This window comes from Nanorana parkeri, unplaced genomic scaffold (genome assembly GCF_000935625.1).
Source record: "Nanorana parkeri isolate BGI_ZX_2015 unplaced genomic scaffold, ASM93562v1 scaffold4, whole genome shotgun sequence".
NCBI classification, from domain to species: Eukaryota; Metazoa; Chordata; class Amphibia; order Anura; family Dicroglossidae; genus Nanorana; species Nanorana parkeri.
This window is the reverse complement of record NW_017306272.1, coordinates 2,442,958-2,470,407: the sequence shown is the minus strand read 5'-3', so window position 1 is coordinate 2,470,407 and position 27,450 is coordinate 2,442,958. Positions and strand designations below refer to the sequence as shown.

The window sequence follows — 27,450 nt, the reverse complement described above, 5'->3', positions numbered from 1 at the left end:
TCACCAGGGCTGCGTACATATCTCACCAGAGCTGCGTACAGATCTCACCAGGGAGGCATACAGATCTCACCAGAGCTGAATACAGATCTCACCAGGGAGGCGTACAGATTTCACCAGAGCTGAATACATATCTCACCAGGCTGCATACAGATCTCACCAGGGCTGTATGTGGGTCTCTCCAGGGCTCTGCGGCAGGTGCTGTGCTAAACGGGCAGGTGCCGACCTGAAAGGGTGGGTGGTCAGCTGAACAGGCGGGTGCCGGTCTTCAGTCGGACCACGGCTGTATGTGAGGTGTGGGGTTGCCCTGAGCTGTACCGTACTAGCACAGGGAAGGAGGAGATGTGGCACCAGGCTGGCACTGTTAAAGACAGCTACTGCCAGGTCCCCGGCAGGCTGCCTAAGGTACCCAGAAGCACGGAACCTCAGACAGCCGATCCAGTTAAAAAATGTAAAGGGACAGTATCAGCCTTTGGTATCGGAGCATTTTCACAAGTACAAATACTCGTGAAAATGCCCTGTATTGGCTCCGAACTCTAAACTTTCTGCATTTTCTGCAAACTTTCAGTAGCTAACACTGTACAATCCTCTACTACTGCTAATATAAAAGATCAGGATCCACTTTAGAATAATAAAGCCTATCATTGTTTTCTTCACATAAAGTGCAACACAAACAAGCAGGCAGTATTATTACCTTCTACAAAAAATGTAATTCTTTCTTAGTCACCAACATGTATTAAAATAGAAATGGTCAACATGTAATTTCCATTGTGTTATTTGTACTTAATGTGTGCCTCTACTTCCCTTAATAGCTCTATTTGTTGTCATGTAAATAGTAAACAGACTCTGTTGATGTGTACAGCAAAGAGGTTCAGGGGATAATCTTGAAAAACACTTTGGGAATATCATTAACATTGAATGGTATCCTATGCCTGATTCTGAGAATGACAGATTCCATTGCAGACAGACTAGGCTTCTCTTTCCACCTGGTATATGAATGTTCAGCTGGAATATCTGCTACTGTTAATTCGTACAATCAACTAAAATAAGTGAACTGATCTAAATGATTTCACAAACTGTTTTAAATGAACAATATAGTCCACCTAGTCTTATACATGCAATGGGGGACATTTGTTTGCATCATGAGCATCTTTAAACTATCACATCCCTGATTTCTAGTGCATATAGCGACAGATTTATTATTCTAGTTTATGTTTCATTTCTAAATGCCTTTGTAAGGAGAATGGTCTCTAAACTCTTTGTGAATTGCCTCTAAACCATCACAAACTTGTAGGGAGGACAGCTAAGTAGCTCTGAAGTGAATTATCTTTGCGCTACTTTTGTGCTCATGAGTACTTCTAGAATGTGTGACAATTGAGGGTTTTTAATGTTGCAAATGCTGGGCGCAATTACTGTGCAGTCGAGAAATTATGTGAAATATTGCAAAACATGTGTAGTGAGTCACAAGCGTGACTATGTCACAAGAACTCTTAAAAAAGATGCATAATAGAGATAAAACTGCAGTTAGTCAGCATGAAATTTTGGCTTTTGCAACTAAACGTTTTGTCACAACACATTCATAAAATACCCCAATGTATAAAGAGTAGTGTCAATGGGTAAATGCAGCTTGCTTCCAAGGTGCACTCTGCTTGCATTTGGGATCAGTCTTAGTTAGTTCTGAGATCATTAAAGGTGCCCATACACTGCACAATTCTCGTACGAGATTCGCAGGAAATCCCGCGATCGTACGATAATCGTGCAGTGTATGGAAGGCGTGCGACCGTTTCTACTGTACGGTCGCGCGTCTTCCGTCGAACAAGCAGGCTGGAAAACCCTTAGTTTTTAGGCCTGCTTGTTCGACAACTGCCGAATGGGCCGGTGTGCGCACGTGCACACTGCCCTTTTGCAGTGATCGGAAGCCCACCCCTCATTGCGATCATAGGAAGCCCACCCCTCATTGCGATCATAGGAAGCCCGCCCCTCGATGATCGCAAGTACGATCTGCCTGTCCAAGATGGGCAGATCGTACGAGCTTTTAATAAGCTTACGACCATCGCAAGACAAAGGTCTTGCGATGGTCGTAAGGTGTATGGGCACCTTTAGAGTTCATTGGCAGATGGATTTGACCTGTAGTTGACCTCTCTTTGACCCGATATGACCTCTTTCTAAGCTGCATCAACCGGCTTCAAGCTGCTTTTGCATTCCCGTTGACTTGTATGGGAAGAGAAGTTCTGATGCTCACAAAAGCCCGCTGATCACAGCTTCTGATCTCCTGAAGCCTCTCTACAGCCACTTGACCTCTACATGTACTCCAGGGATGGCTGAATGACATTTCTCAGGGTGGGTTTCCTGACACTGACAACAGAAGACTTTGTCTGCATAATGTGCAACCCAGCGGGCTATCCCCAAACTGTAAGCATTAAGTGCTTGTTTGTGTTTAGGGAGGAAAATAAAAAAATTATGCTCACCTGAACCTCTGAGCCGGTTTGCTCTTAGACTGGTCCCTGGAGACTCTCTCTCTCTCCATCTGCTCCACTGGTGTAAGGTCTCGTAAATCCTCACAATCTATCAGTGATGTGCGGTACCTCTAGCTCCAGATGAGGCATTCCCCAGCCTTGCCCCCAGCACATCGTGCCCCCCCCCCGCCAGTCAAAGTCCCGCCTCCTGCTGGACAAAGCCCCACCCCCATCCCGTCCCCAAGCTAGTGTAATGGAGGAAGGGAGGAGCCTCCCTGTCCCTCACTTGCTCCTCACTGCTGAGGTGCTCCGTCCATGACCGGTTACACAGCGGGGAGGGTTTCCCTGCTGTGTAACCTGTTAGATGCCGATTTGAATGTAGGAAAAAGCTGTCAGCTTCAGACTTGAAGCTGACAGCTTTTTCCTCCATCATTTTAGGTGAGGCTCTGCTTCATCTGCCTCCCCTGACCGCACGTCCCTGCATTCTATACACAGTGTATAAAACATGAAGCCAACAAGGGACATTCCTTCGCTGCAGTGCAGGAGAAGAGAGGCTGGGGGGCTCTTAGAATGGGTTGAGTATAACTTTGGGGTCTATTCACAAAGCTGCCGAAGGATCTGGCCGTAGCTTCGGCCGATCCTTCGGCTAGCTTCGTCCTCCCTAGACCAAAAAGGAGCAGTTAACCCTTGCAGTGCAGTGGTAGCCCCACTGCAAAGGTTAATAATAATTTTCCTTGGAGTTCTGATTTAAATGAGGCTAAAAACGAATAATATCTGGAGAAAGTCTTGGCCAGGAAAAACAGTTAACCCTGTGACCTGTCTGATTACAATGATTTCATTTCATTATTGAATGATTTGCTCTTTTCTTTGCTTATTGTAAAAGTCAGTTACTTTTTACAGTTATTTTCATTACACAGTTGCACATTTGTGTTCCTGTACCAGCTGTCCCGAAGGCTTGTCTTCAATTCAAGTGACTCATTGGCTTATCTAAACATTGATTGACTGTCCAAGCCATGCTGAGAAGCGCTTGCTGACATAACTTCACAGGTGTCTTTCCTACTTGGGAACAGATCAAAACTAATAATAAACAAACTGGGTGATACGCATTACGTATACTGCAGGGCTTCCATTCATTATTTTCCCACACTCTCTTACTTTATTTCTATCGCTTGTCCTAAATATGCACCAAATAAAACTTTCTTAGAATTATTAACCGCAATAAAAAGAATCAACTATAAACACTGAAGCAAATATAACAAATTCGTTTTCACTATTAATAACAGATGATTTTATTTTATCTTACTTTGTGTCTAATTTGCTGCTATAGGTTACTGAACTTCATTAAAGTTAACCTTTCCATCACTCGGCTGTTTTAAACACACATTTTCTTTAAATGTTCAGCCTAAGCTGACTAAAGAGTGCGGTAATGCATTTTGCCTTTTTAAAGGTCAGCTAATTAGAAAAACAGCTAAGCCCTCATCTCCATCTCCATGCAATCCCCTTGGCTTCTATTGCATGCCTACACATGACTGTCACAGAGGGCAGAGGTGTTTCTGACATGCAGTTTTAAATTGACATGCTGGATTTACCTTCTCTAAGCTGTGCAATAGCCAAATGATAGTGCCCAATGAGAGAATATCTGGTTCTTTGAGGACAGGCTGGATCAGATGTTTTGTTATGTTACTGATTATGCACCCCTGAGCTGTTTATAAGATGAAGAGTTTATATTTAGCAGCAGTATACCTGCATACCTGCAGCGGACCAACAAGCCAACAAGTATTAAATTACCATGAAAGACTTGGATAGTAAGCACTATACGGTGTTCTCTGGGTTCTACATTATGGAATGATAAAGGGCGTGTACCTACGATTTCTATACCCCATCTGCAGGGTTATTATAAAAAGAAAGTTATAATGTGGCAGCTGATGATGCCCATAATCGACTAGTTATATTATATATATCTTCAAACTTTTTAGACCACTATAGGTTTAAAGTCACATGTTACATGAGTGTTGTACAGTCTAAAACAACAGAACAAAATTGTTTTTTTTTCTGCAAAAAGAAATGTCGCTATTTAATGAGTTGACATTAGCCGTTTCAGGACCTAATCTGCTTCAAAGTGGTTTATCAATGTCTTCACCCAAGATTCACATAACTTTCTGCCAAGATTCACCCATTTCCCCATAGGATTCTATTACAAAAATGGTTTATCAATGTCTTCGCCCAAGATTCACATAACTTTCTGCCAAGATTCACCCATTTCCCCATAGGATTCTATTACAAAAATGGCTAACTCTTGATTGAAAAATATTAATAAACAGACATGGTACCAGAGACTCTTGATACTGGTCTGTGTCTGGCTGCTGCTGATAATTCTTCAAAATGACTTGCACATGGAATCTAACATAACGTTATAATATGAATTTGGACAGATTTGTTAGAAATGCATTCATTTAACTAAATGACGAACTGCTACATTTCCAAACACTACAACAGATTGTTATTAATAAAGGGACTCTAAACTCAGGAGTTACATCTTAAAAATGCATTAAAGTACATTAACTATTAACAATACTGGACCTTATTTGTGCACCACTCAGCTGCAGATCTCAAATCATCTCTGAATTGGTGCTGACAGTGTCCTTCCTTCTGGAGGGTGGCTACTTTTGTTTCCCATGGTCCCTGTGTGTGTTGTAAAGTAGCCACCACTCCAAGCTTGCTCCGGCGATGGACTACAACCCACGTTTAGTTTACTAACTTTTATTGAGATTGTAGTCCATTATAGGAGCGAATTTGGAGAGGTGGCTACTCTTCAACACACACAGGGGCCATGGAGAACAAAAGTAGCCACCCACCAGAAGGAAGGACAGCGTCAGCACCAATTCTGACATGATTGGAGGATCTGCAGCTGAGTGATACACAAATAAGCTACATTATTTTAATAGTTAAGGTCCTTGAATGCATTTTTATGATTAAACTCCTGAGTCACTTTAAAGTAACAATGTTTAGGATAAAGCAACAGGTTAACTGTAACCTTCCTCTGCAGCAGCACATACTCAACTTTCCTTTACTGTCCCATCACTACATTCAGCTGTTGTGGGCAGTAAAAGAACACTGCATAAGTTCCAAGTCACTTAAGTTGTAGCTTATGCAGAGATATGGAATCTCTCCATGTACTGTCACATGAAGTGAGTCACAGGCTCCTCTATACCCAGAGATACCAGGTATTTTCTTTGCTCCAGGCAGCTGAATGAAGCAGTAAGGAAGAGCAGAAAAGATACATTGTGCTGCTGAGAAGAGGAATAAAGTAAACTAGTTGCCTTGCCCAGCAAAGCTACTGTCGTTTTCCTTTTTTAGCCCAGTTTAACAGTTTATATTGGTGTCTAGGTGTTTTAAAAGCGACACTGACATTGTTTTTAAAAAATAGATAAGTTGCTTCCTGCAAAGAAAGTAATTCTTGTTCTGCTGCCCAGGCTGCCAAACTCCACTTTGCTGAAAGTTTTTCCTGCATTCGGCACACTTCTGGGAGTGTTGGATGCCTGGTAGGCCTTGCACTCTCTGGTCTTACAGGGGACAATGGAGGACACCACAGAGTGTAATGAGGGCTGCCAGCAACCAACACTAGCAACTATTTGGAATACTAAACTTTATTCAACAAAGTTTGGGACTTTAGAGGGGCAGAGTATAGCAGCGTGGGCAGTGGGACAGTATTCATTGCTTTCCTTGCAGGAAGTGCTCATTATATTTTTTTAAAGAGTGACAGAACTGATTTAAACATAAACACAATCATATATATAAAGATAAATAGATAGTAGTGATGCACCAATACCTATACTAGCACCGGTATTGTTATCGGTGCCGATAATGGGCATTTTCATGAGTACTCATATACTCGATACTAAGCGTAGATCATGGCAATTTAAATTTGTAAACATGAGCAGCTGCCTGAGGTCCTGCACTTGCTGGGGATCTCAAGCAGCCTGTTGGGGACCTCCGGCAGCTGTCTTTGACAGCACCTGTCCAGCCAAAAATCTTCCACCTCCTCAGACTCAGCTCCAGGACCTGCCAGGGGAGGAGGAGGGAAGCTGCACCCTGACAGCGGCACCATGCAGCCCTCTCGAGGAAGGTAAGATATGGGGAGCCAGGTCAATGTCAATGTCACTGCATGACAGGTCAATGTCACTGCATGACAGGTCAATGTCACTGCATGATTGTCACTTATTGAAGGACACTGCAGGTGCCAAACTTAAAACATGGCACAAACACTTTGTTAAACAAGAAAGAGCCTGATATTCACTAGACAGGGGCCTTATTGTGTCACCAGCTTGCTAAATCCACTCATAATTGGCTGATTTTTGAATACTGGAGAAAATGTCTATATTGTTTTAGAAAAACCATCACATGATACTAAAAAAAGGTACAGGTAATTGGTATCGGGGAGTACTTGAGGAAAAGTACCGGTACTTGTGCTCGGAAAAAATGGTATCGGCGCATCCCTAATAGATAGATAGATAGATAGAAGGAGATATTACCTGAACTGTAAGATAATACCAATTCATATAAAATATTATAGTTCTTATAAAATATACATAGTACATCTATAGTGTAATACCTATCCTCCCTCACTTGTTTTGCTGTCTGAAAATCCCATGCCAGAAACATCTGCCACTTCATGTTCTGTCAGGGGTTAAGCTCAGATAAACCACATGCTACACTTGTAACCATTCCTGGTTAAGGTTAGAAGACTATTTACTAAAAGAGGGATCCAGATGAATGGTTGTAAAAATGAAACAGTGACCAGAGAATAAGCTACATAGATATTCAGTCACTCGTGTAACTGTCTTGGTTATGCAGAAGATTTTTTTCTGTTCTGAAACTAACATATAACCCTAACATAATATGGATTAACAAACAGTCCATAATGAGCCACATGCCATCCAAGGACATCGGACCTCGTGTATAAAAAAAAAGTATTAATTGCTCCTAGTAGTCAACCAGATGCTTGCTTTAAATTTCTGACCTGCACACCAGGACTGAAAATTGCAAAGTGATTGCTAAGGAGCAACACAGTTTATTTGCATATATTTTTGATAAATCATAAAAGTCTCCTATGCTCAGGGACAGCATAAGGATATTTTCAATGCACAGATTCATAAACCACATAATTACAATAAAGCATTGGTGAATTTACTGTACAATACACATTGCCTCTAGTATGGTAACATACCCAAATCACATAAAAATGTGCCACCTGGCAAGGATAGCAAGCAACTACCAGTAGCTACTATGTTTTTCCAGTATCCTTTGCGATACAAAAGCTGGATTGTCTTGTTAGCTAAATCAGAGTGCTCTGGTAATCCTTTGTAAATCATTTTTATCAGTTTTAGAGAGCAGCAGCACACCTACCTATTCAGATTAAAAAGATGTCTTCTAGAAAAACCAGTCTACGACCTAACAAACAACTAAGAGCAGTGACTAACCATGACCAAGTGGCCAATGATGATGGGCATTCAACAGAGTCTTCTTATGCGACTGATGCCATATGGATGTACTTGACCAGATGACCAGACAGCCTTTCATTTAATCCATTGTTGAAGCCTTGACCCCACTTGCTAGTTGGTAATGAATAATGTGACATTCATTTAATCAGAATGGGATGCACTTCACATCACTATGGTTGATTATCATTATCAGTCAAGGATTTATGAAACTTTGTATCAAACAGGTTAAACTTTTTAGTGACTAATTTTCCTGAATATTGCTCGACAAATGGATAATATGTTTGAATTGTATTTGTATTCTTATGTAACACAATGCAACACTGTTATTAAACTCTGATTTTATTCAATAAAGATGTTTTGGAAATGAAAAAAAATAATGTGAAGTTGTGTTAACTTTGAACACACAATATTGTGTACGAGAAATAAAATATTAAAATGTTGAGAAGTTGATTGAAGTGAACTTATCTTCCCTTTATAGACTAAGCCGAGTGAAGATTCTCTACTCCTTTACTAAACCGACCACTTGTGTAAATGATCCCAATAATAAATCCAGAGATGCTGAGAAGCAGAGGGTACTGTGTTACCACACAGTATTATTTGGAATAAATTGGACAATATTACTTAATGTTCTATTACAAATGGAATTTTCTTAATGTTTTTTGAACACTAGATAGCATTTGTCAGCAGCTGCTCTGTGCAAAATAGCACATTCTCTAAATGATACAGTATGAGGAATTACACGGCATTCATATGCTTTCATTAAGTGGTATGAGAAATTATTTTATACACCAAAAATTAAGTGTCAATGTAATGCGAATCTCATATTTGCTGAGGCACTGGTAAATCTGTTTTAATTATCATACATAGAGTGATATGGTCCACTTCAGTCAAATGAGGATACATGTTCTGATTTGACTAACAGAGAACGCTTATCTATCCCATCTCCTGTGCAGTAATTAGGATGCCCGGTGTTCTTAAATGTAGCTCTTACCATGAACATGAGGAAATGCCATTAAAGGGCATTCTCTTATCAAGAACCTTTGGACATGCACCAATTGAAAATTCGATTAAAAGAACATGCTTTCCCTAAATCTGTTATCATCTGAATCCAGCACTGTCCATTTGCCATTGTTGATTGCTCAGCAAAGACATAATACACTTAAAAAAGTCAAAGTGATTCTACTCTACAGCTCCACGATCTTGCAGCAAATGGTACACATAAACATTTGCTGGACATACAGCAATTCACTAAATAAAGTAACACATATCGGTCAAGTTTGTCAAAGTCAAGATAAAGTTTACAGTGTGGCACAGCCATTATAAATAATAATTTGCAGACACAGGGCAGCATAAATCACTTTTTTGAAGCGTTTATGCTGTTTTCTGAGTTTTAAATACAAGGCAATGATTTCAATTAATTACAGGGAAATGGGAGAATGAATTAAGTGATATTGATTTAGGGTGTCCAACCATTTACCAAATTTACAGCCAGATAAGTAAATAGAACAAAATAATACATTACTACACAATAACATCATTCCATTTTATACACCATTTTTTGATGGAAAAAATACATTTAAACTGCAATTAAAATTGTATTAAAACAGAGTTCTAATTTCTAAACTTTTGCCGTTCTATGTAGTGATCATAAATGCCACAAAGAGACACGTGAGTGTATCAGAAAATGTTTTTGGCAAATTCGTTGTGAATAAAATCTTCATTTAATATAATAAAATGGCTAAAACTAAATAGCAGAGTAAAGGAAAGCTCACAGTTCAAATAATAAAAATGTAATAAGCCACCAATATGATTTTGAAAGCTGGATTCCAGGCAGGCAGCTAAATACCCAGATGAACTACATATATAACTTTTTTTGTAGTGCTGTGCACCGAGATATTTTGCTCCAGGAACCACTGCCATTCAGCTCAGCCACATTGTTGATATCCACTGCAGCCACAGCACAGCTTGGCTGCTGAAAGAAACAATAAAGGAGCATAAAATATACTTATGTATACACTCAATTGGTGTTTTGTATAAACGAGTGGAGTTCATTAAGAACACAGTTCATTCAGTAAGTGTTTAGTGCCCTTCTAGGCCTATCAATAAAGTTCAACTTGAATGGGATACAAAGTAGACAAGATCTTGTCCAAGTGCCAAGTTTAAAATAGCAAACCTAAAATAGCTATAAACATTGCCTAAGAAATCATTTATTTTTAAACACCTATACAATTAATAGAGTACTTTAGAAATCATTTCAGTATTAATAAACACGAATATTAACCCCTTCCTGACCGATGAGGGGATTATACCGCCATGATCGTTCAGTTAATTAACGACCATCCGAAGGACCAACGCTCATTGAGTTACTGCTGTTGCTGGGTCCCTCGGGGTCCGAGGCAGACCCTCAACAGCATATTAGGTGACCTCAGCACTATGATTACATTAATCACTGTTATCACAGAGCCGTGACAGCTGACGGTGTTGTGCAACTGTGAGCCGGCTTTGTTACAAACTGATAGAAAGTATCTCTTAGAAGAATACTGTATTCTCCTCAGAGATACTAAGTATCAAAGCCCTGTAAGTAAAAAAAAAAACAACCCCTTAGTGCCCCCTAGTTTTAATAAGAAATAGAGTTTTTAATGATTATGAATTACTTTCTGTTAGCTACACTAATTATGGACACATTATTACAGTAAACTCTCTGCTATCCAGTATTCAGCTAGCCAAAACTCCCATCTAACCCGAACAATCTCTGAAAAGTGCTGTGTTATCCTGGAAACGGGTGTCTGATTGATCGTTTGTGAAAGTGCAATGTTATCCTGTGAACAAGCACCACCTTGTGATCACTCCCGGTACTGTAATGTATTGATAATGGTTTAGAGTACAATATACTGTTATGGTATGGTATAGTATGGGGTATAGCATTAGTTAAACCCACTTTTAATAGTAACTCTCAAGCAACCAGAAACTACATTTATCCCAAATCCACTTTTGTATTACTCTCCTTGCACATGATTGGGTATTCTTTGCAAAGTGAATTTTTGCCACATTCAGTAAGCTAAGGGAACCTTCCCGTTCAAAAAATAACAAATCAAACAAGCAAGGAGAGTAATGGCCAGTTCACACCAAATCCTGTGTGTTCCAGCACGGTTAGTGGTCGAACGCACTGGATCCCATAATTAAAGCATTGCATGCATTAAATGCATGCACTATTTTTTCCGATCACAGGCAATGCTGTACCACGCGTTCCGGTGCGGGTGATCAGAATACGGGCAGGAGGCGTGGCTGCAGTGTCATTGACATGAGTGGTACCACCACGCCCCCTCCCGCCCCAGAACACGGAAGGCTTTAATTATGTGATCCAGAGTGTTCCGGCCACTAACTGGGCCGAAACGCACTGGATGTGGTGTGAACCGACCAAAAAAGAAAGTCAGCAGAGCTTAACCTCATGCCGTACGCTAAGTGAAAATTCCCTTGCAAAATGAAAATTCCCTTGAAAAGAGAACAGCCTAATTGCCCTTAGTAAATCAATCACATAGCCAATTATAAGTTCCAGGGAAATTGCAAATTACAACATCTTGGTCTTTAGTTTTGAAACAACAACAAAATATTAAAAACACATTAAACTAGTACTAGTATTTGCTTTGGCCAGTCTATGGTCTATATGTTATGTCTAAAGCTTTTATATTGGAGCCCCATGAGTCAGTTTGTCGTAGTTCTTTTGACTAAAAACACGAGGATCCCAAGAGCTCTTTAAGAAAGTGAAGGAAGGTTATGTTGAATAATCTTGAAACAAAAAAATATATGTGCAGCTTTATTTGGGAACCTGTGTTCAACTTCAAGCATCATGGCCAATATGTGTTCACTTTTTAAAAATTATTGTAAAGTTTGTACTTTGTTTACTTTAACTTACAATTTCAAATAGCTTAAAAACCCTTCAACTTTAATATTCCTTTTCACAGTAGAGAAGAAAGATTGTGTTGCATTTATTTGCTAGTATTTTATTTGTATCAAAAACACATCTTGTTCATTAAAATGAAGTAAAACATGTCCTGCATAAGAAATCTTAGAGCTACTATCACCACCTGTCAGTCACCCAGCCTAGTCACATGCAGTGAAATATTTAAAATACATGAGACTATTTCCCCCTGAGATGTTTATATGTGGTTCCTGGTTACTGTCTTGTGACCCTGTAACACCTATACACTATTTGTATACATTTGTTGCCATGGAAAGACAAATGATGACTTAAATAAAAGGTGTTCTGAGGCCACCAATTTTCAAGCATAACTGGAGATAATCCAAATGTATTTTTTGCAACACATGGAAAAAGAAGTCATCACTCAAGAATGGTCTCAATATTAGATTTGAGAAGGTAACTGACTTACAAGATGTGTTTTCTTTTCTCAGACGTGTCACTTGTTTTACAGAGGGACAGCTGACCGAAATGAAGGGCATTAAATGCAGAGACATGCGCGCTTCAGAACAAAAACGAAAACCATGATAATTATAGTTACAAGAAAAGTAACATAATGAACGCTACAACAAATCTTAAAAGGAAGTCATAATTAATAAATATGTCTAAAGCTAAAACTTTTTATGTTTAGTTTTGGGGTAGGGAATGGTTTAAACAGGGCTGGACAAATCCCAGGAGCCAGGTACCCAATGCTCCTTAAAAATTACAGTTGTCGTCAATGGAGCTGGCTCCAAAAAAGAATCCTGCTGGCTCCTGGATTGGAGAGACTGGCTTCTTAATCCCATACTAATTTGTCCACCCATGGGTTAAAATCCCTGTCAGTTTTTTTTTCAATCCATTTGTGTTCTATTCAAGATGTTGCACTTCCTGTTCTGTAGACATAACATGAAGTCAGAAGAATTATTTCCAAAGTGAGGTAAATCATCTCTTAGGCTTCATTCACACCTATAGTTTAGGTGCATTTAGGGACTCCTGCGGCAGGAACTTGCGATTTCCTACAGCAGGAATCTTAAATCTGCCATTTACAAGCAGCAGCTGTTATCCATTCAAGTTAATGATCAGGTAACAGCCGCTGCATTTGAAAGCGTGATGTGTGATATGATTATACGATTACATGCAGTTAGGAATCAATCACTATCCCTGGTAACTTGATTGGTTCCGTATCACATGTGATTACATGCGGTGTGCCGCCGTTCTGCCACTTTAAAATGTGGCTGCTGTCACCCGATCATTAACTTGAGCGGGTGACAGCTGGCGCTTGTAGACCTAAGATTTGCAGGGCTATTCACAAAAGGGTGAAGAGTTTGGAGAAGGCAGGAGAAGTGAACAATCTAGGCCAAAATGGCTGATTTGGAAAAATTCTCCAATTCAGCTCACTTTCCAGTTCAGCTATGTTGTCCTAGATTGTTCACTTCTCCTGCCTTCTCCAAACTCGTCACCCTTTTGTGAATAACCCTGTTGGAATTCCTGCTCTAGAAAGTCGCAAGTTCCTGACGCAGGAATACCACATCGCACCTAACCCATAGGTGTAGATGGAGCCTTAGACAACTGTCACTGTAACATATGCTTCCATTGGAAGACTTCCCTTCTATTCGATGTTTTGTTGAGGTAAAATATGGAGGTTGAATCTTCCCAGCAAATTTTGCAACCCCTTTCCTAATCTATCCAAAAAAAGGTTTGCACTTAGATACATTTACATTAGGAACACTCCACTTAATTCCATGTAAACTTACAAACTCTGTTTTTTTCAGCACTGTCGAGATCATAAAAACAAGCTGTTTTTAAACCAGGTTGAGGTATGTACGCACCATGTCCGGACCAGATCTGGAACAGATCTACAAAACGCAGTGTGGTGTGTTTTTGCCACGTTCCGTTGTGGGTTTTTAAAAAAAATGGGCTTTCAGGTGCAGTCCAGCGCGTTTGCATGGTTTTTTGATTTGTTTACATGCATTCCAGTGTGTTCCGGACCAGAGAAAATGAGACAGTTTTTTTTTTTCTGGACCAGAACAGACTTCACTGGTGTGAACAGAGCCCAGAAATACCAAAGGGATACATTGGGATGCTTTCTTGGTCCAGGAACAAACTGTTCTGTTCCGGACATGATGTACACAAGGCCTAAAAGCAGTGAAAAGTTAGCAATGAAGCAACATCTCAACAAATTGAAATATCTCAAAGTATAATTCACATTGAGTAACAGACACATCAAGATGCTTGCTATTATACTTATTTCACAGAAGAACCTATCCTGTGTCCCAATTTGTAGAGAATATACTTCTCTGACCTGATGGTTAAGCCCCACCACCTGCCATTCTTCAGTCCAATGAGAGTACCCTACTCTGATTACAGCAGGGGTGGCAGTGACCAAGGTCTGGCCCATAAAATATGTCTAATCCAAAAACAAAAATATAATACTATATATTGCAGCTTACCGGCCCTTAGATTCATTTTCTTTTTTTAAGCGTTTTTTCCATTATTTTCACCTGGTGATTCTGCCAGTAACACACTTTGGGGCTGATTTATTGAAAGAGATTAGGCTTTTCACTTAGCAAAGTAATATTTTTGTTTTACTTTGCAAGGGACTTTTCCCTTAGCTTCATGAATGTGATGAAAAGAATACCCAGTCGCTTTACCTCATTCACTAAGCTAAGGGGAAAATTCCTGCAAACTCATTCAGCAAATTCACACCTTTTACAGTAGTCCCAGGATGGCAACTCTCACTCCCACTCCTACTGTCTGCAACATAAAAGGGTGTGGTTCTGTAGTCCTCAGAGAACCATGTAATTTATAACAGACAGCACAGGTACAGGAAGTTATGAATTGTCAAGAATCCGGGCAAGATAGAAAAATCATTTTTAACTTATTACACAGATATAACAAAACACTTTCAATTTTATATTTAGTAAACCAAATGGGACCAAAAAAAAAAAGCAGCCCTCCCTGTAAAGACAACAATTAACTTGCCCCCGATCCGTGAAGAATCCAGCACACTTTCAGGAGTGTTGGATACCTGTGCCCCCTGCTGCGGTTTCATCCACTATCCTCTTATGTCACTTCAACATATAGTAGTGATGTAGGGGCTGGCAGAAGGATCCACAGCACACAGCTGAGGGACCAGGTACCCGGAAGTGTGCCAGATGCTGAAGACTTGAGCAAGCTTATCACTTCAATGAGGCAAAGTTTGGTGGCACAGGTGGTGGAGCAGATACGTTGTCATTAGTCATCCTGATTTTTGCATTGTTGGAGAACTGGCAGTTCACTAATTAATTTATTTGTTGCCAGAAATTGCTCTTTAATACTAACAGTAAGCTACTGTATTCCTTCAACAAATATTGTCGATACTTTCCTTAAGGCTATGGGCACCCATGTAAAGGTCACTACCTGGATTTCGGGCAGTGTTATGATCTAGAGAAGCTTCAGTTGGTCAGGTTCAGCAATGTTATGTGTCCAAAAAATGACCATGTTTTTCCATCAATTAAATTTTTCTTCCCTGATAGCACGGGAATATTCCAAGATAACAATGTCAGGATTCATCGAACTCAAATTTGAAAGAGTGGTTGAAGGAGCATGATACATCATTTTCACACATGGATTGGCCCCCACAGAGTCCAGACCCTAACCCCATTGAGAATCTTTGGGATGTGCTGGAGAAGACTTTACTCAGTGGTCTGACTCTCCTATCATCACTACAAGATTTTGGTGAAAAATGCATGAAACTCTGGATGGAAATAAATGCTGTGACATTGCATAAGCTTTGCATAAGCTTATTGAAACAATGCCATGGCAAATGTGTGCTGTAATCAAAGCTAAAGAAGTATTAGAGTTGGTGACTTTTTTTTGGCCAGGCAATGTACATCATAAAGCAAATTGGCAAGCTTTCCATTTTATCACTGGAATTACTAAGTTTACTTTTTCATACTGTAATACTGTAATTGCTGTACAGACTGCAGGTAATCCTAAGAATGAAACATAACTGTATTTTAAAATGTCAGATACAACGTGTCTGACATCGTACAAAGAAGCCTGTCCAATATTTTGTTAACATTTATTATATCTTGCTTTTTCACTTGTGCTATCTTATTTGTGACATTATCAGCCTTGATAATATTGCTTCCACCGTGCAAATGATTTTAATGACTCCACAAAATTGCTTGTTTAATAGAGAGGCGCTGTACTGTGACTCCTCATGCAGACCTCTATTACCTAGTTCAGTGGTTGCATGAGGTATGTTTATTATTCTATCAATGTTGTAGTTCAGAATCATTATTTTTTAATGTGATGTATTTCTGTAACTAATGTATTATGCTTATTGTAACTTGTGCTGCTCAAGGTCAAATGAACCCAATGGCTGACACTGATAGGTAGTTATAACATTTAGGCAGATTGGAAAGCTGAGAATTGTATGCATTTTTAAATAGGTGTATATTTTCCAGATTACATGCATAATATTGTTTTTATGTCCTTACACAGCAAACATAAATGTAGTAGTGTGTATAGTTAAGCAGAAAAAAAGTACCTTTCTTGTGCTGCTTAGTATTACAGTACATGTAAACCCTAACAATGAACCTGTCTTTTTTTTCTCCATTTTGGTGCAACAAAAATACCCATTGATTCAGCCAGAAATACAGTGAACCTGTAAATTCCAGTAGTGAGCTAGCAACACAGTGCCTACAATGAAATCCAAAGCAGTGTTATCAGCCCTGCTCAGCTCCCCTATTTGAACTACAGCACTCCACCCACAATCAGGGCTGGTGCTAGACTATTTTGCACCCTAGGCAAGACCAGTTACTTGCAGAAAAAAAATTCCCCAGCCGACACCCCAGTGGACAGGCTAGCTTCAGCCTGCCCCAGTGGACTGGCTAGTCTAATTTCCCCTCTGCACACCAGCTATCTCTATCCCCCTGATCCCACTGTTCCCCCTCCCCTGTGGACCAGCTAGCCCCATTCTCCCCCAACATGGTGGCTAGCACACAGGGTCCATGTCCCCTCCATGGTGTCTCCAGCCCTTCCATAGCACACAGGGTCCATGCTACCCCACGGTGTCCACAGCCCTTCCATAGCACACAAGGTCCATGCGCCCTCCATGCTGTACCCAGCCCTTCCATCACTTTGTTTTGCCTGAAGTAAGACCTGATTGGAGACCTCATCTCCAAGTAAGACCTCATTGTAAGACCTGATTGGATGTCAATAAACAAGGCCTGACATTCTTGGAAGGCAAGAGTGCTGGTGCTTTCTTCATGCATTACTGATTTGATTGCAGCACCATTTGCAGTCACACAAGCTTTTGGATTGCTTACCGTTTGGAGTGCGATAGGTTATGGACTGAACCCAGCCCTTCCATAGCACACAAGGTCCATGCCCCCTCAATGGTGTCCCCAGCCCCTCCATAGCACACAGGGTCAATGTCCCCTTTATGGAGTCCCCAGTACTTCCCTAGCACACGGGGTCCATGTCCCCTCCATTGTGTCCCCAGCACATAGTGTTCATGTCCCTTCCATGGTGTCCATAATCCTCCCATAGCACACAAAACCATACAGCCTATACAGGAAATATTAGAGACTCTTACATGCAGGCCACGCAGGGGTAAGCAGGCCTTTATAGCACACACAGAGAGCTCAGTTTTCCTATTGCAAACACTCCCACTGAGCCGGCCATGCCCCCTCATGGCACATTAGCCGCCTTCAACAGAGGCCAATCCTTGGCTGAGGTCACGAGGGAGGGGCTCTGAATACTAGTGGGAAAAGCTCACGTTATCAAACTGTCCTCCCTCCTAGCGGTATCAGGAAGCTGACAGAGTGCGAGGAAGCCACTGGTCGAGGCTGTGCCCTAGGTGGCAGTGCACCCAGTCGGCTGCCTAGTTTGTCTATTGGCAGCGCCGGCCCTGCCCCCATGTTATGGAGATTAAAACAGAGGCAGGTGTTCTGTAGCCCAATTCAGGAGCAAGCAGTCTAGGGAGACAATGATGCTCTTCCATAGATACAGTACAGTAGGTGAGCGTTCTCACTCTAGACTTGGAAATGTGTTACTGGCAGGATCACCAGGTAAAAAAAAGGGGGAAAAGCCAGTAAAAAAAGGAAACTAATGCAGCCACCACATCTGGGGCCCCATTTACACTATCTATTGTACTGCTGCGCTTGTTTCCACAACGTGCGGAAATGTGCGTTAAGTGCGCTGCATTAACTAAATCTTATCTGTTCATAACAATCTATCAGCCCACTATTGATGCCATGTTTCTACTATTAGTAGAGACATTTAGGGCCCATCCCCACCCAATGTGTTTTTAAACACATCAAAAACATATCTGCACAAAATATAACGTTTTATATTTATAAGTTAAATGTGTATTGGTGTTGGGTTATGTTTAAGTGCGTTATGCTGTGTAACCTGGTTATGAAAAGACTATCAGCACCATCCCTCGTTATCTCCCTTTGTACTCTGAAGGAGCTCAGAACAATCACATTCTGGCCAGGCACTTGCTATGGCTGTCTGGAGCTCGTTAGCAGGGGAAACCCTGTGGTGTTGAGCAGACCGATTGTCTGGGAGGGGAGGGTGGATGTGATGGGATTATAATCTGATCTCATCACTTGCTGTATAAAAGTTTGTGGAGTTGCTCAATAAATCAGAGTTTGTTTCACCCTACACTTGAGTCTCAACCAGTGACTGGGGAAACTGGGAGATAAGGATCTTCAGGTTGCAATATCTCCTCAGCAAGGAAGAATACAGCGGCGGACATACTCATCCTGAGTACCGGGGTCCGTCACAGTGCCATCCCCCCCAAAAAAGCATGTAAGCGCATGTAAACACACAGGAAACTTTTAGAAAGTGTCTCCAAAGTGAGGGAGGCTGCTGCTGAAACAAGTGTCCATAATGTAAGATGTCCCCTCTATTCCTGAATTCTCCCTCACTTTCAGTTCGGTTGGCAATGTTCAAAAGCTACTCCTGTTCATGTAGGCTTTCTTCTACATCTGGCAATCTGCTGATTTAGCCCAGGTTCCCACCTAGGCGATTTATTGCATGGATTTAGCCGCCCCGTATCGCACAAAACAGAGATTTGCATTCAAGTCTATGGAAGCTGTTCACACCTTTGCGATTTGTCGAGCGGTAGAAATCGCCTGTCGCGCAAAAAGGTGCAGGAGCTTGTTTCGATTGGTTTTGCGCAGTTTGGGTCCCATAGACATCTCTATGCATTGAAAACCGCACAGTTTATCAAAGCAAAATCATGCAAACAAAAACGCGCAACAACTGCACGAAAACAGCACACAAGCTGAATAGCCTAGGTGTGAACCTAGCCTTACATGCCGACATTATACAAGCTCCCGCTGTACTTCCGGCCAGTTAGATGTAAGTGCTGCAGATCTCCTAGACCCCAGCAGTGCAATCGTGTCTCTACCTTCTTCTCCTCCTGGCCTTTTAAAAACACACAACCCTGTGCTGAGTTTTGTGAACAGCCAGTAGGAGATGTAGGTGGAAACAGGACTGCAGTACTGGGGTCTATGAGACCTGCAGCGCTTACATCCAATCGGCCTGGAAGTACAGCGGGAGCTGTACTAATGCCGGCATGTAAAACCAGAAGATTTGTTATCTGTATAAGAAATCCTGTGTGAAGGGTAAAGATAACCCTAGTGCCTGGAATTAGGTTTTAAATATTACTATTAATTTAATGAACATATGTATTTACACCATAGAGATTAATAGCTGTCAGCTTCATATTACATCAAACATTGAGTTCATTTAGAGAACAAATCAGTAAAACGTATCTGAGTCTAAATTTCTTCTTGGGGAATAAATGTCTCTCTATGAAAATTCTATTAACTGAAAATCAAATCTTGCCATGCACCATAAGGTTTTTACTGCAGAAGCAATGTGCTGTAATTGAGTGATATATGGAGACCGATGTTATATAACAAACCCACAACCACATGATGCCAATACAAAAATGGAGAAATTTGTGTCAGGTAAAAGTTACATCTAAGTTTCGAAAACAATACAAGAAATATTTAAAATAAAAAGATATGTGATTTCAGTACCATTTTATACTCCATTAGAATACAATGACCTGTCTATTGTACATATACATGCCAAGTGCTCTAACCTGAACTAGATCACGTAGCCCCTTCATTCTTATTAGTAACCTTGTACTGCTTTACAGGGCCAAAATAATAATGCATGCAAAGATCTATTAAATCGCACTGCTTATTTGAAAGTAAAATTATGCTGAAAAGAGGAGTAAAGGAGATCCCCTATTTGGCTATTTCAATGGTTCACGTTTTAGTGTATTCTGTGTCAGTTTAAACCCTACACTTGTCATTTGGAGCGCAGAACTTTTTCAGCATTATATCTGACTTAAAGTTACAATTACAATTATTTATATAGCGCCAACATATTCCGCAGAGCTGTACAATCGTTTAGACAACACAAGTAAGAAACCAGCATGACCAGCATCATTGTCATGCAGAAACAGTAGGTGAGGAGGACCCTGCCCAAACAAACTTACAATCTAAGAGGAAGGGGACCAAAGACACAGAGGTGGGGAAGGGGAGACTACAGATGTATACCAAATAAAATGGGAGGGGATTTGGGAGTACTGGGAAACGGGAGCAGATGGGAAGGTTGTAAAGGGCGAGAAATCAAGGAGAGAGCTGATGTGCTTCTCTAAAGAGGTGCGTTTTGAGGGAGTTTTTTTAAAGACTTGTAGGGATGGTGAGAGCCTGATGTGGCGCGGGAGAGAATGCCATTAGGTGGGTGCAGCCCTGGTGAGGTCCTGTAGACGAGAGTAGGGTGTGCAGGTGATTGAGCAGGATAGTCTCAGGTCATTTTCATTAGTGAAATGAAGGGGCAGATTTTGAATATATCTTCTAATTAGGGATGAAATGTAAGCCGGTGCGCAGTTATGCAGAGCTTTGTAGGTAAGGCTGAGAAATTACAAGTTAACGCTCCTATATGACAGACTGATTCCAGTTATTATGTAATCCAAAAGCAAGTAACCAAAACCTTCCTTTATCCTCCCTAACTGAGCCGAATTCACCTTTGTTTGTGTCTCACATGCTCCCCTCCAATACAATGCAGGTCACAGTGGGAGGGTTTCCCTGACATCTGCATGAGAATGGCAACTCTCCACTGAATTTAAGAGCAGTGCAGCATCGTTGCCACACCATCACAGAAGGTTGCATAAGGTGGACTTTAGACAGGCTGAACAGGTATTTGTGGGACTTAACAGGGGACTAAGACAAAAATGTAAGTGCAGATTGACTTATAATTAAGTGTTGGAGCACATATATTTTAATGGGAGGTCATAGTTCTACCTTAAATAAAATCAGCTTCCATTTCACACAAAGAGCTAAAAAAAAGACCTACTGAAAAGATGCACAGAACTTAAAGCTAAAGTGTAGGCAGCTATTGCATATGTCCATTTACTTGCTCTGATAGCAACACCCTTGACCTTGTATTCTTCCGCCTCTTCAATCACGGCTACTCTCCAACACTCCTTTTCCTCTACCTGTTCACAGTGTTTTCAGCTTCACACGCTCCCTGTTTTATACCCCCTATCTCTTCAACCAGCAAACAGTTACTGTAAAGACCTTCACCACTTCCCTAGCCCCTCTTCTTCTCTGGTCTGCTACTGACAACCTCCACGACAAAATCTCCCCCCTGTCCTGCCCTGACCTGGCCACTTTTGTCTACAACAGCTAACTCTCATGCTTCTTGGGTACACTTTTTCCCATCACTAGACACATAATTAGGTTCCAACCAGTGCAACCCTGCATGACACCAGAATTCTCAGAAGACATAGCCATGCTCTTAAGCAATTGTGGCATAAAAGTAAATTCCTGCAAGTCTTCACTCTGTATAAATCTGCCCTCCTAAAATATAATTTCTCCCTCCATGTTGCCAAACAGACATTTTTCATTACTCTCATAAATAAACTCTCATCTACCCTTAAAGGAGAACTATGGGGTTAGGGCTTTTCCCCATAGTTCTCCTAAGGGTAACGGGAGGACACAAACTAGCGTCCTACCGTCACCCAAAGCTTAGTATACCGCGAGCTACAGCTTGCGGTATACTGAGACACCGCAGCCAGAGCGGATCCTGACAATTATGTCCGGATCCGCCCAGCTGCGTGAGTGACAGCTGGCTCTGCCTATCTAGAGGCAGAGCCAGCTGTGCCCACCCCCTCCCCCGTCAGTTCCGCCATTCAGCGCTAGTGGATCGGACAGGGAATCCCTGCCATGAGCCGTGAGTGACAGTCACGGCTCTCTGCACGGATAGATCGAGAAGTGAGTGAGCGCCGGTATGTGTTCGCTCACCTCCCGATCTACTGAGCCGACCTGTGACAGTTTCATTGTCACAAGTCGGCTCAGATTATGAGGCTGAGTGAAAATCACTCACCTCATAATTCTCCTTTAGCTCTCTACTTTATACTCTGCTGCCAAGCCCACTTACTCATTCATTCCCTGGAACTTTGCCAATCATTTAAAAAAAACAAGATAAATGCAATTTGTGATGAGATTTCCACTGTCCAAATATCTCCTCCTCTTTACAGATCATGTTTACCACCACATTAAGTACTTTTCTCTTTTGACCCTATAACTGCATAGGAAGTTGCTAAAGTTTTCTCTGAGGCCCACCTTACCACCTGCCTCCTGGACTCCATTCCCTTACAACTACACTGCTCAACCTCTTGTTCTATTCTTCGCTTTCTAATGCGCATCTTCTATCTCTCCCTCTCTACTGGCATCTTGCTGTTCCCTCTAAAACCTGCACCGGTCGGCCCCATAATTAAAAGGCCCTCACTGTACCCCACTGGTCTGGACCACTTAATACCTATCTTCTTGCTTGCGTTTTTCCAGACTTCAAGAATGCATAGTTTACAAACATCTGAAGTTATACCTCATTGATAACAACATTCTCAACACTTTGCAATCTGGCTTTTGTCTGCAACACTCCACAAAAACAGCCCTGCTACAAACTCACTAACAAATTACCAACTGCTAAAACCAATGGTCGCTACAAATAGTGTTATTATCAGAGCTATCTGCCGCATTTGATATGGTTGACCACTCACTGCTCCTCACAAAACTTTACTCCCTTGAGACATTGCTCTTTTTTGTTTCTCCTCCCTACCTATCTGGACGCTCCTTCAGTGTCACTTACAAATCTGTCCTCTCCTCTTTTTCTTTCCATAGGGGTCCCCCAAGGCTCTGTCCTCATACCCCTTTTTTTCTCTATCTACACCTCCTCACTGTCAGTTTTTTAACATTGCATTGGCTTCCTATACTATCTCTATGCTGATGACATCTAAATGTATCTCTCAGCTCACCTCTTTAGTCTGCGCATCAGTAATTTATTGACATATAAGTATGGATGTCACACCACTTTCTAGGACTCAATCTTTCAAAAACTGAGCTCCAAATATTCTCAAGATATCACCCAAACCATCCCTTCACTCCTCTCACTACCTTCTGCTCCCTAATTGCCTCATCGCTTCCTGCCATGCTCTTCTCCAAGACTTCTTCAGAGCGTATCCTACCCACTGGATCTACCTACCCGAATCTGTATGGCTCTCTCCTGCTCTGTGTGCCTGTAGGCGATTCCTGACAACGCATCTCTTCAGGGAAGCTTATGCTGCCACCTAAGAACTGAAATTAATTTTACTTTCTCCATCAACTCAGTCCCACACGGTTATTATTATTTGTATCACTTGTCCTTCCCTTTTAGATTGTAAGCTCTTACAAGCAGGACCCACCTAACCCTGTTGTCTTAAATTCTACTGTAACTGTTGTGTCCACCTTTACATTTTAAAGAGCAGTGTAAACTGTTGGTGCTATGCAAATCCTATATGATCATAGAATAATAATTTATATAATATGTTCATTTTAAAAAAATCATTAAAAGAGAACTACGGGGTAACCTTTTTATCCCATAGCGCTGGACAGTCCGCTCTCCCCTCCGTTGCCGGCACTACCATCTTCTCCAGGTCTTCTTCCGGGTTTGGCCTCTTGATTGGTCTGGCCAGCATGATGTAACTCCCATGCATGCGCAGTGCACAGGGAAAAAAAATGCTGACAGGCAGGTGGGAGATTTTTGGCAAAGGAGATTTGGACAGTCTCTTCTGCTTTAACAAGCCTGTTAACAATTGTTTTAAAGACACTTTACATCCATTTTAACTATCAGGGGTGCACAGGGTGCAACAAACCACAGATTCATAGGGTTGGTATTGCCACTCTCACCTGCAACCCCCCTTTATTTATCAGCTTATACATATGCAAACTTACAAATGCAAACTTCACATCCCATTTTCGATTCTATGGCCCACAGCTTGAACCTTTTAAAGTAATGTATGCAAAAGAAAGTAGAACCCATGTCCTAATATATAACATTTTAGCCTTCTGAGTGCTAAGTGGCTCTGTTACATGAGATATGAAGGAGCAGATTACCAAAGTAGGAACATTGAGAAATACATTTGTACCTTTTACATACCGGTGATTAATAGGACATAACATGTGAGCAGGGTTTGAAAAAATACCGTATTAGTAAATATTGTTAAAATATACTAATATTAGTAAATGTTGTTAAAATTTACTGTGGCTAAATCAAATGATAGGAAAGACAATACATGTGCATGTTGACTATACAACCAATCAAATTATAGAAAAGAAAAAAAATGCAAGTGCTGACTATGCAACCAAATAATTATATGCAGTTTATTTTCCTCTCGTCTCCTGTGGGATAATAAACAAGGCAAGATCTAATTCATTCACATATAGGTCACTGCAGATTTAAGAGATTGTGCCGAGGAACCTGATAGTTTCATCCTCTACAATATAATGGTATCTAAAAAAAACCCAGAGCAATTTCAATATTAAGCTAGGATCATTAAAGTGAATTATTTTTACACTGCAAAAGAAGAGCCTAAAGTATCTTAAAGACTTATATGACAAAAAAAAAATCACTTTCCTAGAGATGGAGGCGACAATATAAATAATTTCTGCAGATGCAAAAGTAAAATCATATGGATGTTAGATTTGTGGTTACATTCAAGTAAAAATACACCTAAATGAATTGTCATCACAGCACTATTTATAAAGCAATATGTTGTTATAAGGAATTGAAAGAGATGCATATCATTATCATATCAATGCTGATACTTTTGTTCAGTTCACGAAACTGAATACCTTATATTTAATCACTGCGGTACTTAATGTCATTTTATTGCATTATTGATTTTTTTTCCCCGTCGGGTAATCTAGCATAACAAAAGGACTGGATTGGGCACTCTTATTAAAAAATATTCACTAAAAATATTGTTAAAAAATTTAAAAAATTATTAAATGATAGGACCTTTATACAGTAATCTACAAGAAAATGTAAAAAAATATAATAATAATAACTATATTCATAATAATAATAACTATATTCATAATAATAATAACTATATTCATAATAATATTAATGTATGAAAATGTCTAATGTACAAAAATGAGTATGATTTCTGAGATTTCATTCCCTTCAATTTCCCTGTAATTTAAAGAATCTTGTTAAACAAATGGGGTGCAGCAGGAATTATTAACCACATTTAATTTTTTGTTTTTATTGTTTTTTGCTTTGTTTATTTTACAGTTTCCATTGTTTTTATCAAACGGTGCTTACACATGGAAAGGATCAGGCTACCACACAGATAATTAAAAGCAACAGAGAATTTTAAACAAATAACGCATCAAACATATTGAATGTAATGATTACATTTTTTTCTGGCTTTTCCTTATCTGCTTATAATAATAAGGAAATGCTACAAACTAGACATTTCCCTGCAGCTTAGTTGGGTATAGAGCAAACATATAGGTACATGTATATAGGGTCTAATATACCACAAACAGGGGTATACCTCCCCTTTTATATTTAAGGTTGTAAATGGAATATGAAATAAAAGGTTTGTGCTGCATATATTGCAAGAAAATGAAAATGACCCGCCTTGCATTGGATTTTAACCCCTTATATCAGTTAAACACAACTGCTATATGCAGGTTTAAAATCTAAAGCATATAAAGTATGTTCCTATAGCAATGAATAAAAGAATAGAAACACAATAACAAGACTCTGGAGACAATATTGGAATAGCGCTAGTTATGTTAATAAAATGATAATAGAACAGGCATTACAGCCAATCAAATGCATGCATGATTCACAGATCCTAATGTAATATAGAACACTGGAGTTTGACGCTATATATTTGTTTTTTGACCAGCATTCCCATGCATAACACTCTGGAGGTTTATACGCTGGGGTATAGAAGTTGAATCTTTCCAAAATCAACAAGCTTATGCATATAAGGATATATTATGAAATGAGATTGGAAATTAATTCATTCATACACACAGTTGTCAGTGGCTTTCTTGCCTTTGCTCCAGTTCTACATTGGTCATCCCAGACCAAAATAGAAGTCAACATGCAGGCTAACAAGCTGCAGGTCAGGAACCTTCTATAAAACTGAGCAACTGGACTGTACATATGAAGAGGTGACACTGCAGCTCCATAAGATGCATGCAGCCTGCAGGTGCAGTAGCGAAGTACCCCATGGAAGGGATGCAATATACAGTAGCCAAAGTGCTGATTACCTGCAGGTATTGGGAAGACACTGTCCATGAAGGAGGTCTGAGAGAGGACATAACAGAAAAAAAGCTGGAGGTATAATCCAATTGCGATTAGCCTGACTGCAACCATGCTGGCAGAAAGAAAACCAAAGCAGTGTGTAGAAAGTGAGCTGAGTGGAATCTGTCTGTGCAGCAGGGCTGAGTGTATGTGCCAGTGTCTGGATTCACCCTGCTACTGCTTTCTCCACCCAGCCAGTGGGTGTGAATCAGACTACAGCCTTCTGTGTCTGCCACCTTGAGCCTATCAGTGTGGGACCTGCCCAGTGTGTCTTCCCTGGATTCTGTTTACCTCTCTGATACTGTGTGTCAGTATTTGTAGTGTGTGTGCAGGGAATTGTGCACTGTGTGTCCCCCCTTCCTCTCACAGCATGTCAGTGTGACCCTCCTGTGTGTGTCCGCAGTGAGGAATGCACACAGCTCTCCCTCATCATCCTTCTCCTCCTCACTGATATATTTAACTCAGGCTGGGTGGAAGGCTTGCCAGTGGATTGAGTTATGGCTCAGAAAGGGGACCCCTTCCACCAGCTATTACATTCACACAGTATATTTTTACCTCACAAAATAGGAAGCAGCCATTTACCTCTGCAGTAAATGAACAATGAAATTGTTGTCTCTCATATACAACTGTCCTTAGCCATTAAAGTGTCTGTGACTTGTGGTCACGTGTAAATGTCTGTGAAGTGTATGTCCACTTTCGCAGCCAAATTGGGATAACACCTTTATTTTTGTTACATGTTCCCATTCATATAGCATAAGCTAAAAAAAATACTTTGAAATGCTTCTCCTTCTTTGCAATGTTAGGAGAAGTCTGAGGTTGTTGCCTCAGATGGCCTCTCTTTGGGTCATGATGGGGGGGGGGGGGGGGGGGGGGGGGG

General features: G+C 40.7%; 1 protein-coding gene across 2 annotated transcripts in view; it reads right to left on the bottom strand.

Moving 5' to 3' along the window:
• Positions 1-26,832, bottom strand: part of COLQ (collagen like tail subunit of asymmetric acetylcholinesterase) — a 66,430-nt gene extending 39,598 nt beyond the window's left edge. For both annotated transcript variants that reach the window (XM_018576425.1, XM_018576433.1), the window contains exon 1: positions 26,540-26,832. In XM_018576425.1, the coding sequence (XP_018431927.1) occupies positions 26,540-26,645 (106 nt within the window). In that variant the 5' untranslated portion in view covers positions 26,646-26,832. The remainder of the gene's footprint in view (positions 1-26,539) is intronic.
• Between the last annotated feature and the right edge of the window lie 618 nt (positions 26,833-27,450).